Source organism: Salvelinus namaycush, chromosome 21 (assembly GCF_016432855.1).
Source record: "Salvelinus namaycush isolate Seneca chromosome 21, SaNama_1.0, whole genome shotgun sequence".
NCBI lineage: Eukaryota > Metazoa > Chordata > Actinopteri > Salmoniformes > Salmonidae > Salvelinus > Salvelinus namaycush.
In genome coordinates, this window is record NC_052327.1 from 10,499,621 (window position 1) to 10,513,543 (window position 13,923).

The following is a 13,923-nucleotide window of genomic DNA, read 5'->3' on the forward strand; positions in this document are numbered from 1 at the left end:
GAATGTCCTGGGGACTTTAAGTAGCAACCACCTAGCAGACTGGGTATGGTAACTACTGGTGGTGAAGGAGACCAGACTACAGAGGTAAAGAGGGAGTTTACCCAAAAGGGCTCTGTAGATGAACACATACAAATGTATCTTTCTGCGCATATAAACTGAGGTCCAACCTATGATTTGGTACAATGGTGGTTGAGTGACTTGGCATTTGTAATAATGCGCAAGGATGCATGATGAACAGAGTCCGGTCTTTGTAAGACAGAGGAGGTTGCATGCATATATAACAAGTCATCATAATCAATTACAGAGAGAAAAGTGGCCTGAACAAGCTTCTTTCTAGCCATAAGCGGGAAGCAAGTCTTATTACGAAAATAAAAACCCAATTTCAATTTAAGCTTTGTCACAAGATTATCCACATGAACTTTAAAGGACAACTTGTCATCCAACCAAATACCTAGGTATTTGTAGGATGACACTTTTTTCAAGGGATAAGCCACCAGATGTGACAATGCTAAAAGTTCTAGCTCTGGTAAAGGTCATAAATTTTGTTTTTTTGTACATTCAAGACCAGTTTGAGACCATAAAGGGAGACCTGCAGTGACTGAAAAGCAGTCTGGAGCTCTTCAACAGCCTGAACCAGAGAAGGAGCACATGAATATATGACTGTATCATAATTTTGCCGGTTGCATCCCATTTCCCAAATCATTCATAGAAATTGAGAACACAGGAGCTAACATGGAACCCTGGGGCACACCTTTATTAATCTCAAGAAAGCTAGACTTGTGATTGTCAGTATATACACATTTTGTTCTGTCAGAAAGATAGTTCCTAAACCAATTTACTGCCCCTTCACTGACACCAATGTTTCTGAGTCTAGCTAGCAACAATTCATGGTTAACTGAATCAAAGGCCTTTGATAAATCCACAAACAGAGCAGCACAACATTGCTTTTTATCTAGTGCATTAATGATGTCTTTTGCCACTGCCATAGCTGCAGTTATGGTGCTGTGCCCCGATCTAAAGCCAGACTGAACCCCGCTCAGTATATCATTTTCAATTAAGAAGTGTTTTAACTGTGAGGTCACTAGGGATTCATAGACTTTGGCCAGGAGTTTAGAGATAGGACGATAGTTATTAACATCTGAGGGATCACCAACCTTTAGCAGTGGGAGGACATAAGCTGATTTCCAAATGCTGGGTATGGAATTGGTCAAGAAACTCAAGTTGAAAATATGAGTCACAGGTTCAGTAATAATATCATCTGCTATCTTTAAGAGGTAGGGCTCTGGACCTGCAGATTTTTTTGTGTCCATAGCCTTTAGTGCTTTATAGACCTCAGTATAAGAAACAGGCTCAAATTTAAAATGGTTCACACGAGGGCCTATATCATAGTTGACTATAGCCGAGCTTACATTAGAGGCTTGGGCCCCACCATTAACAGAAATAGAACCAGCAGATATGAAGTGCTTGTTAAAAACCTCTACAATATTGGCTTTATCCTTCACTTCATTAGAATCCATCATTAAATGGTCAGGAAGGCCAGAGGATACATTAGAACCTGACACTGATTTGATTATCTTCCAGAACTTGGTAGGGTTGTTTAGGTTCTCTGTGACTGCATTTAAATAGTAATCTGATTTGGACTTCCTGATCAATCCTGTGCATGTCACGCCCTGATCTTAGAGATCATTTTTATGTCTCTATTTTGGTTTGGTCAGGGCGTGAGTTGGGGTGGGCATTCTATGTTTTGTGTTCTATGTTTTCTATTTCTGTGTGTTTGGCCGGGTGTGGTTCTCAATCAGAGGCAGCTGTCTATTGTTGTCTCTGATTGAGAACCATACTTAGGTAGCCTTTTCCCACCTGTGTTTTGTGGGTAGTTGTTTTCTGTTTTTGTGTCTGCACCAGACAGAACTGTTTTGGTTTCGTTCGTTCTCTTTGTTTTTTGTTACTTAGTGTTCAGTTTTATTAATAAATCATGAACACTTACCACGCTGCGCTTTGGTCCACTTTTTCATGCAACGATGGCCGTTACAGAACTACCCACCACCAAAGGACCAAGCAGCGTGGTGAAAGGGACTCCTGGACAGGTGAGCAGTGCTATCTGGAGAATGAGACAACCTGGGAGGAGATAGAGAGGTGGTCGGTCGACCCAGGGAGAGTGCCGGAGCCCGCCTGGGATTCTGTAGAACAGTGCGAGGAGGGATACCGGAGAATGGAGTTGGCGACACGAAAACGGCTGGCAAGGACGCCCGAGAGGCAGCCCCCCAATTTTTTGGGGGGGAAGGGGCACACGGGGAGTGTGGCAGAGTCAGGTAGTAGACCTGAGCCAACTCCCCGTGCTTACCGTGGCGAGTATGGGACTGGTCAGAACCCGTGCTATGGGGTGATGCTCACGGTGTCGAGGCGGAGCATTCACAGGCCGGTGTGCTCGGTGCCAGCGTCCCGCATTTGCCGGGTGGAGGCTGGCATCCAGCCAGAACGGGTGGTGCCAGCCCTGCTCTCCAGACCTCCAGTGCGCCTCCACGGCCCAGTGTATCCGGTGCCTCGGCCAAGGACAAGGCCTCCTGCATGTCTCCCCAGCCTGGTGAGTCCTGTGCCTGCTCCCAGAGCCAGGCCTCCTGTGTGTCTCTCCACTCCTGTGATGATCCACGGCACGAAGCCTCCAGTGGTGATCCACGGCCCGGAGCCTCCAGTGGTGATCCACGGCCCGGAGCCGCCAGAGTCGCCCTCCTGTCCGGGAGCCGCCAGAGTCGCCCTCCTGTCCGGGAGCCGCCAGAGTCGCCCTCCTGTCCGGGAGCCGCCAGAGTCGCCCTCCTGTCCGGGAGCCGCCAGAGTCGCCCTCCTGTCCGGGGCCCGCGGCGAGGGTCCCGCACCAGAGCCGCCACCGTGGATAGATTCCCACCCAGACCCTTCCCTATAGGTTTAGGTTTTGCGGCCGGAGTCCGCACCTTTGGAGGGGGGGGGGGGGGGGGGGGGGACTTACTCTCAGACTTACTCTGTCACACCCTGACCTTAGAGATCCTTTTTATGTCTCTATTTTGGTTTGGTCAGAGCGTGAGTTGGGGTGGGCATTCTGTTTTGTGTTCTATGTTTTCTATTTCTGTGTGTTTGCCCTGGGTGTGGTTCTCAATCAGAGGCAGCTGTCTATCGTTGTCTCTGATTGAGAACCATACTTAGGTAGCCTTTTCCCACCTGTGTTTTGTGGCTAGTTGTTTTCTGTTTTTGTGTCTGCACCAGACAGAACTGTTTCGGTTTCGTTCTTTCTCTTTGTTTTTTGTTACTTAGTGTTCAGTTTTATTAATAAATCATGAACACTTACCACGCTGGCTTTGGTCCACTTCATGCAACGATGGCCGTTACAGTGCATTTGTTTCTTAGCGCTCTGAAGGAGGCCCAGTCAACAGGAGCGTTTATATGTCTAACTTGAGCTAGATATTTATTTTCGAATTAATTCTGCCAAGTTGTCTGAACCAGGGATTGTCCCTTCCACTGATTCCAAATTTCTTCAGAGGCATGTTTATCACAAATCGACACAAATTTATTATAATAATAGTCCCAGGCAGTGTCAACATCAAGAATCAGACTTACTCTGGCAATAGTATGGTACAGATCATGTAAGAACGCTTGCTCGTCAAACGGTCTAAAATATATTTTAAAAATATAACGTGGTTTGGCTTTGGTCATTTTTGTATTTCTAACACAAGCAATTGCACAGTGATCACTGACATCATTACAGAATATCCCAGTCGATGTGTATTTGTAAGGGGTATTCGTTAAAATAATGTCCAATAGCGCTGATTTGTTAGGTGGTCAGGGATTCGGTCTTGTAGGCGCATGAATTAATTGATCGAGATTCAGAGTCACACAGTTCTTTTAAAAGAATCCAATACAGATGTAAGCATGTCCAGGTCAAATCTCCTAAAATAATGAATTCAGAGTCATTTAACTTGTGCAAGACATCAGAAAGATGTGCGTCTCCCGAAGTCGAGGGCGGTCTGTAGCAGCAGACTACACTGATGTGGGAGTCCTTATATACGTTTACTTTAACCGCAAGCAATTCAAAATGTTTGGCTTTGGTAATCGAGAGAATTTCAGAGGTGTTAAACTCGGATTTAACATAAATTGCAACCCCTCCTACTTTACTCATCCAACCCGTTCTAAAAACCGTGTACCCATCAATAGAAATCCAGTTATTTGACACAGATTTATTTAGCCAAGTTTCTGATAAAACCATTACACCTGCATTTGTCGTTTTGGCCCATATTCTAATCATGTCTATTTTTGGAAATAGACTTCTGACATTAACACGCAAGAGGCCAAAACCTGCTCTGTTTTTAAAATCATAGGGAGTCGGTAGAGATTGCATAGTATCTACCGGCCCAGGGTTTGGTTGCACTTTACCAGAGACCAACAATAAAAGCATAACAATATATATGTTGCCCAATGCGTGAGGACTTGGTGAAGCAGCACCATTGTCAATAAAACGAACTGAGTTTTTCGACACAGAAAAAAAGAAATTCAATAGTTTGAGATTTTGGAAGTATGCCATCAAGTGTAGGTCCAGTTGCGTTTGAGAATGGTAGAAATGTAATTGCAGAGAGACCAAGTTCCTGATGGTATTGACATGATGGTCTCGTCAGAGTGTTTGCAAATTGTAGGGCATAAGGCGAAGATAATTCACTCAACCATTGATCATTCAGCCTATTTAATCCAGGATGGCATTGAGTAAAGAGGAGGCACAGTAACATATACCTAATGCCGGTTTTTATAGGTATTTCAGCACAGGTGTCCAACGATCAGTAGACGTTGTATAGAACAACCTAGATTTTCCCACCGCCCACGGTCCATCAGGTTTTCCAATCTGATAAACGCTTCTCCGCACCTGCGCTCGCGAAGCAGGCCTTGCGCGCAGACAGACGCTCCTGACTCGGTGAGCTCCAACTCCAGAAAGGTGTATAAAAAAGAAATGCCTTCTCAATCCAAAATGTAAAATAGAGACTGAGATCTAAAAATAATAGTTGTTATATACAGCATCCGCCTTCACATAAAAAGTATTTGCTTCTGTAAACAGGATCAGGGTAATTAAAACATTTAAACTCTGATCTCAAGGATCACATATACAAACGGACAGACTGATTGGCTACCATCTTGGATTTGCCTTTCCACTGAGTATTGTTTACTCCTAGGCAATGCGAACTAGCATATTCAGACTTGGAGATGGCAGTAAATGAGCTATGAAATTGAAACCTATAGAGAAATTTCAGCGGACTTGGTACACTGAGTGTGTACACAGTGATGTTACAGTAATGTGCCTTGAGCAGTACAATAGTGTGTGTGTGTAGCCCTGAGGATCTCTATGGCCCTTAATAATCTCATAAAAGGTTGTCAATAGTTTCATGATCTCCCCCATTACTCCATTTCACGAATACCATAGGGATTTCTATGGCATATACTTTATAGCCCCTCAGCCACGTAGACCCTTTCAGTGATTCTGTCTAATGTGAATCGACAGAGGCAGGTACACTGGTGTGTGGTAGATTATTAAAGTTATGGCGTTTGACTTTGTAGAGATTGACAGGTTATAAAAAGGGTTATAAAATGTGAAGTCATTTGTAAGATATCAGGAGAACCTTAACTTGGAACACAACACCCATGTGGGTTGAAACTGGAAATAACCTGTTGTGACTTGCTTTTTTGTTTATTTTTAGAATATTCATAACACATCATGTATAGCCCAATAATTCCCTTGGTTTTCTCCTAAATATTTAGCCGGTTTTGTTGTCTTGTCAAGTACACGTTGAGATTCAATGAATTATTTATTGACTATAGTGGCCCCTCCGTGGACATACTGGGTTAAGAGCTACACTTCATTTGACTATACTCCAGCATTTTGGATTTGAGATAAAATATTTCATATGAGGCGACAATACAGAATGTCACCGTTTATTTGCGGGTATTTTAATACATATCTCTTTTTATCTAGTGGTGGAAAAAGTACTCAATTCTCATACTTGAGTAAAAGTAAAGACGCCTTAATAGAAAATGACTCAAGTAAAAGTGAATGTCACCCAGTAAAAAACTACTTGAGTAAAAGTCTAAAGGTATTTGGTTTTAAATATACTTAAGTGTCAAAAGTAAATGTAATTGCTAAAATATACTTAAGTATCAAAAGTAAAAATCTGAATAATCAAAAAATATTTTTTAAGCAAACCAGACAATTGTATTTTATTTGCGGATAGCCAGGGTAACACTTCAACACTCAGACATCATTTAAAAACAAAGCATTTGTGTTAAGTGAGTCTGACAGATCAGAGGCAGTAGGGATGACCAGGAAAGTTTTCTTGATTAGTGTGTGAATTGAACCAGTTTCTGTCCTACTAAGCATTCAAAATGTAACGAGTACTTTTGGGTGTCAGGGGAAATGTATGGAGTAAAAAGTGCATAATGTTCTTTAGGAATGTAGTGAAGTAAAAGTAAAAGTAGTCAAAAATATAAATAGTAAAGTACATATCCCCATAAAAACTACTTAAGTAGTACTTTAAAGTATTTTTACTTAAAAGTACTTTACATCACTGCTTTAATCATGCAAAAATGAAAGCACATTATGTATCTAGTCCCTCCTTTTGAAGAAGTCATAAGTATTTGGACAAATTCACTTATTGTATATTAGCTCCTGCCAGTTCTGTCTTACTCTTGGCACTGATGTTTTTCCAAATGTGTAATTTTTATTGTGTTGAGGATTTTCCACTTATTTTTGTTTAGTGCCAAACTTGTTAACATCACTGCTAAATTAGACAAAAATGGCCATGAGAAATAATTGTATTATGCAAATGTATTGGTTGACATATCAGTCGCTACATTTGTTTAGTGAAGAGTACACGTATTTCACAGGCATCAGTCACAGAAGCTTTTATAATATTTACATCACACATGTTTCCAAAGGTCTCCTTGTAGTTCATAATAAAATAAGCCAATGATGTTCATAAACCCTGGCCATTGAGAGGCTTTGAAGCCACCGGTTGGCCATATTGGCACTCCCTAGTAGGAGCAGTCCTCCAAAGGAATTAATGTAATTATACAGTATTTCAATGAAATGTTTCCAGGACACAATTACAGGCCCTGAATCAAGGATTTGAATATTCTTGGTACCATTTGATAGGAAACACTTTGAAGTTTGTGGAAATGTGAAAGGAATGTAGGAGAATATATCACAATAGATCTGATTTAAAGATAATGCAAAGAAAAAAACAACCGTTCTTTTGAAAAAAAAATTGTACCATCATCTTTGAAATGCAAGAGAAAGGCCATAATGTATTATTCCAGCCCAGGTGCAATTTAGATTTTGTCCACTAGATGGCAGCAGTGTATGTGCAACGCTTTAGACTTATCCAATGAACCATTGCATTTCTGTTCAATTTTTTTTTACGACTGCCCAAATGTGCCTAATTTGTTTATTAATAACTTTTCATGTTCAAAATGGTGCACTCTTCTCAAACAATAGCATGGTATTCTTTCACTGTAATAGTTACTGTAAATTGGACAGTGCAGTTAGATTAACAAGAATTTAAACTTTCTGCCAATATCAGATATGTCTATGTCCTGGGAAATTGTCTTGTTACTTACAACCTCATGCTAATCGCATTAGCCTACGTTAGCTCAACCATCCCATGGACAGGACACCAATCCCAAAGATCGGTGTCTTCGGGATCTTTTTTTTTTTGTAGTGGGGACAGCAACATTAACAATCTCAAAAAATGTATACTTTAAGGGGGGAAAAGTAAATATTTTTTCATTTTGTATACATCAAGTTGTCTGTAATAGAATAAATGTGGCAAAAACAAATGTAGATATATTAATGCATTGCTATAGCTTCCAAAATATTTTTTTACAACGGTGGGGGAGTTCCAAGATGGAGGCACAGTGGCTTCAACACAGCGCCACCAAAAAAGTAATCTAGTGTATAGACTATATAAATCCTTGGAATAGGCATAGGCTACAGTCACAACTAAGTAGTAACATGTGTAACCTGTTTACCCTCTTTATATGTCCAGAAAAAATGTAATGACAAGACCCGGGAAAATAGCCTATAAAAATGTTCCAATGTCGCACTATTGAAATTCCACAAAATACACAACATGCAGATTAGCGAAAAAATTAAAAACACATTATCCGAACAGGTTGTCACATGGAAGCCTTTAGCCTAGGTATTTACTTCACACAAAGTTGCCATAAATTCAAAGCACACACATAATTGACACCGCTACCCTCCTTTAAAGGTTTTCACTCCAACTCCAGTTGTAACTAATCTGATTCTTATCAACTAGATAATTATTAGAATCAGGTGCGCTAGATTAGGATTAAAGTGAAAACATACAGGATGGTGGCTCTCCGGGAAGGAGAGCTCTGCCCTACAGGAAACCCCTACAATAGAGCCTGTAAAATAACGTGTGCCTATTTGTGCTGTCATTGTGGCTCTCCAGACAGTCACAAATGTGATAGGCCTTTGCACAATTCCCTATATAGGCATCTCTGTCACAGTCTGTTAACAATTCAGAGAGGCATGAGTGAAAATTCTACTGTATAGTTGCTGCTCAGATGAGAGCCTCGGTATGCGTGATCAACAGACCGTATGAAAGTAGATATGGATATTTTTAGAGTTGGTCCCTGTTAAGATACCTTGATATTTTAAACTATTTATACTCTTAAATCTCCCTGTTGTTAATGGCCTGATATTCTATCTGTATAATCAGCAACTCGATTTTGCCAAATATAGAATATATTATGTCATTAGTTGAAGGTTATCTAGCAAGCTTAGCAAGTTTGCATGATTCGACAACGCTATACTCGGGGTGCGCTCTGTGCGTCCTGAGCGCGCTCTGTGTCGAGATATGCACTACATTCATTGAGGAACATGATAATGCTCGGAATGTATGGCTTTAATTCACAACAGTGTCATTGGTGATCAAAGATAGTTCATTACTAAATATCATTTTTTTGCTCTGAAATCTTTACATAGTGGTGCAGCCCAGTCGACAAGGTGGCACAGCGCCCTTATTATTTGGGGAGAACCCTGACATAGTGGCCATATCTTGGTTTTAAACGCTTTGAATTGGGCACTTCCGATTTTTTGCCATACTTTCTGGGACTCAAGTGATACATATGAAGTATTCCCTGTACTGAAAGTTGGAAAGTTTCCCGGAAAATATTCATCCCTAGTCACAAAGTTACAAAGCATATGTTAATGAAATACTGTGAATTACTGAAAATTACTGACACTTGCATTTTACTTTGCAAAATGGAAATAACAATATTTTTCTCAAAATACACCTAGGCCTATACCACACTGACTATACCACACTTACACACTTACTACAACCAATAGCCATGGAAATCACACCAGGCGTTCAGGCAGTAGCCAACGTTTTTGTTCGATTTAAAAACTGTCCAAAAAGCGCAATGTAACGACAATATAGCATTGATTTAGCAAGGTCAAGGGCTTTTCAATCATCTGTATTTCTGAAGCTTTACACATTCTGCAACAGAAATGTAAAGGTAATTTCCGATTGAGCCGACATATACTGCGTTTACTATGAATGCAGTCTGCTAATGCGGGAATATTGCCTTCAAAATTTCAATCAAGCTGTAACGCTGAACTTCCGCGATACAGATTCAATAGATCCCCAAGTAGGCCTAAACTTAAATTATGTTAGGTAGTACGCTATGTACATAGGTAGAAATCATTTTGAAGTCACATAGGGGCTGAGGCCAGTCACGGAGACAAATATTTGCTTGGCGCAGCTGGCATCTTATGCGCAATTTGGTAGGCTACATGATAGAATATCATCATTTATAAACTTAAATACTGTTCATTAAGAAAAGTTCATGTGCTCATCTTAGTCCTATGCATTGAGTCGAGGATAATACATTTCGTAATATGTGACTCTTTTGAACAGTAAAAAAACTAATTGTTTTACGAAGCGGCTTAGAGCTCTGGTTTTACGCATTAAGTTACCTTTATGGTTGGCTGTCCTCCGCTAATGCGTCACATTGCCCATTTACAACGGATAGTTGACAGAGGTCGGTGTCTATGACATTCAAAGGTATTTGGGTGTCACCGTGGACAGAGGCTTTTAGAGTTGCAGAAAAGGGACGTATTTGGCAGCTGTTCGCCGGTGAGGAAACCCGCCAGAATAAATCCTTCAGCATTTTCCTGAACTCTCTTCGCATGAGACAATATAAAATTGGGTTCAAGCAACTATTGGCATGTGCCAGGCACACGGTCACAGGGAAAACATAGGTGTGAACCATATAATAAGACTTGTCCCAGTTCACCACATTAAATTTGACCAGGACGCCCCAGAAAGTGATGGCGTGATTTGGCATCCAACATAAAAAGAATGAAAGAACCACAATGGTAACGGATCTAGTGACTCTGTTACTCCGTTTAGGATGGTTGTTGTTCATACTCCTCAGGCGAACGAATCGTAGGAGCATCAAATAGCAAATGGTTACTATGAGCATGGGGAAAACAAAGGCAATTATGATTTTTTGTAAGTGATATAAAGCCAGCCAGTGCTGGCCCTCCGGGAACCGCAAAAGGCAGAGCTTCTCCCCAGCGATGTTTGTCATATTGGAGAAAATAGCCGTTGGCGCGGTGGCCACAGTAGCAGAGACCCAGAGCACTGCGCTTACCCATCTCACCGAACAATATCTGTGTCTAGTGCGGTCCTTTAGAGCCGAGGCAACGGACCAGTAGCGCGTGACACTCATAGCAGTGAGGAAGAACACACTCGCGTACATGTTCATAACAGTGACGGAGAGAATGATCTTGCACATCGCGTTCCCAAACGGCCAGCTGAAGTCCAGAGCAGTGTCCACCGCCCAGAAAGGCAGGGTCAGGACAAACTGGAAGTCCGTCATCGCCAGATTAAGAACAAAAAAGTGTATGGTGGACCTTTTTCTTCCTCGTCTCACTTTCATTAAGAAAACGACTAACAAATTCCCCACCAAACCCGCTGCGCAAACCACAGAATACACGATTGATATCATGATTCGAAGCGCTGGACTGCCGTCGGCGGTCATATCTATGTCCTCCAGGCTGCTGAAGCGGTCTGGGTCCGTAGAGGACCGGTTATAAGAGCTGATGTTATGGTTCCAAGTGTCCCCCATTCTTGGCAAGGCAGGTGCTTTTACGAGCAGCAAGTTAAGTGCCGTTTGCATATCCACTATTTCGTTCCAGACGTAAAATATATTCAAAAACAATTAAAGATACATAGTTGCAAACATGGTATGGTAGCATAAACTTTTCATACGTTCAAAACCGATTTCTGAAAGTCTCCATCTTCTCATGAAATGATGGTCCGTGCGCTCTGACCGCAAACTGGCTTTTAAATAGCCTACTGTGCCAGTGGAAGCGTCACCTCATAGGCAACGATTGGTTAACGTTCCTCTGATTGCTGATTGACATGGGTGCTTCAAGCCTGCTAAGGTAAAGGAACAGCAAGGAACACAACGTATCACAAGGGACTGGGGGAAATTCAACCAGGTAGCCTAGCAAAAAAGCGTTGGGCCATTAACCGGAAGGTCGTTTGTTCGAGACCCCCGAGATTACTTAGTGAAAAATATGTCCATGTGCCTTTGAGCAAGGCACTTAACCCCCACCTAACTAAAATGTAAACCCCGGTTCGTGGGTAAAATTACAGGGAAAGCCCCCCCCCCCCCCACACACACACAACCTATGTGTTGTGATAATTGCTTGTTTGATCTATAACCTGTTAATTCATATGCCTTGCGACCGTTATCTAAACGCCGAGATAATAAGAAGACACAGTGGCAGAATAAATTCAACCACACCTTTGTTTTATCACAACACCGGATAGCAAACTCTGTCCAGTGAAGTCCACAAAGCATATTGCATGTACAGTAACAAACAATTACATGACCTAGAGCATAGTCAAGCAAGTTAACGTTTCCGACATTTTCAGACCACTAAACAACTATTGATTTAGAACTACAGAGAGTTACCGCAAGTCTCAAAGAAAACAGCAGCTGCCTCCACTATTCCAGCACCATTTCAACTTCAACATTTCAACTTCATGAAATAACCCCTGCCAAGTCTAATACAGTGACAACTAAAAGATACCAAAAACTATTTAGTGCAAGCAAGGTATGCTAAATATGATGTGGCTGTCCATGTTTCTGATTTCTGCCTGCGTGTGTGTCCAGGGGCTCAACTGATTTTAGAAGTGGGTGGACACAGTATATTTTACAATTGTTATCTTTTGTTTGTTTTTTAGTCCCATCTTTCAGCTCCACTCAACCCCTCCCATCTATCTCTGAACACCATCCAGTTTTGATTTGCTATATATATAACCTTTCTATTCTCATAGATTCTACATATTGTAAATTAAAAATAAACATTTTTAGTTAAGAGTGTTATTATATTATCGATCAATTGACTATACACCTATAACCAATAGCCTAAGAAATGAACAACTCTTACAAATAAAGTACAAAGACAACTTTTGATTGTCTTTAAGACATCCTCAATATCAAATTTCAGCAAAACCGAGCCGCCTACACGCCCGACCCCTACCAGTCTAGTCTATAACTAAACTCTCTCCCCAACACAACTTCCTTCCCATGTTTTTATTTATGTCTCAAGCAGGGCTGTAATTATAATATAGATTAGGGGGGACACATCCCCATCAAATACGATCAAAATGTCCCTCCCCAATATATCGATATAAAAAATATTGGCTTTGGGGGTGACCAGTGAGATATACCTGCTGGAGCGCGTGCTACGGGTGGGTGTTGTTATCGTGACCAGTGAGCGGAGAAAATCGGAGCTTTACCTAGCAAAGACTTATAGATGACCTGAAGCCAGTGAGCCTGGTGACGCATATGTAGCGAGGGCCAGCCGATTAGAGCATACAGGTCGCAGTGGGGTATATGGGGCTTTGGTGACAAAACGGATGGCACTGTGATAGACTGCATCCAGTTTGCTGAGTAGAGTGTTGGAGGCTATTTTGTAAATGACATCGCCAAAGTCGAGGATCGGTAGGATAGTCAGTTTTACTAGGGTATGTTTGGCGGTGTGAGTGAAGGAGGCTTTGTTGCAGAATAGAAAGCCGATTCTAGATTTAATTTTGGATTGGAGATGTTTAATATGAGTCTGGAAGGAGAGTTTACAGGCTAGCCAGACACCTAGGTATTTGTAGTTGTCCACATATTCGAAGTCAGAACCGTCCAGAGTAGTGATGCTAGTCGGGCGGGCCGGTGCGGGCAGCGAACGGTTGAAAAGCATGCATTTAGTTTTACTAGCGTTTAAGAGCAGTTGGATGCCATGGAAGGAGTGTTGTATGGAATTGAAGCTCCTTTGGAGGTTTGTTAACACAGTGTCCAAAGAAGGGCCAGATGTATACAGAATGGTGTCATCTGCATAGAGGTGGATCAGGGAATCACCCACAGCAAGAGCGACATCATTGATATATACAGAGAAAAGAGTCGGCCTGAGAATTGAACCCTGTGGCACCCCCATAGAGACTGCCAGAGGTCCGGACAACAGGCCCTCCGATTTGACACACTGAACTCTGTCTGAGAAGTAGTTGGTGAACCAGGCGAGGCAGTCATTTGAGAAACCAAGACTGTTGAGTCTGCCGATAAGAATACGATGATTGACAGAGTCGAAAGCCTTGGCCAGGTTGATGAAGACGGCTGCACAGTACAATCTTTTATCGATGGCGGTTATGATATCATTTAGTACCTTGAGCGTGGCTGAGGTGCACCCGTGACCAGCTCGGAAACCGGATTGCACAGCGGAGAAGGTACTGTGGGATTCCCTATCAAATAGGACACTCTACTTTCAGGAGAAATGGATTAAATATTATACTTTGCTCCATTACAGCCCCTCCTTAACCTCTCTTG

The 13,923-nt window shown here is 41.8% G+C and overlaps 1 protein-coding gene across 1 annotated transcript; it reads right to left on the bottom strand.

The window, feature by feature from the left end:
- Window positions 1–10,011: 10,011 nt before the first annotated feature.
- On the bottom strand, window positions 10,012–11,166 carry rxfp3.3b (relaxin family peptide receptor 3.3b). The gene has a single exon (XM_039017987.1). It carries the CDS (start codon window positions 11,164–11,166, stop codon window positions 10,012–10,014), a length of 1,155 nt encoding a protein of 384 aa, XP_038873915.1.
- Between the last annotated feature and the right edge of the window lie 2,757 nt (window positions 11,167–13,923).

Excerpts from the sequence above, each read along its gene's own strand:
- rxfp3.3b (XM_039017987.1), bottom strand. The coding sequence starts at position 11,166 with ATGGGGGACACTTGGAACCATAACATCAGCTCTTATAACCGGTCCTCT.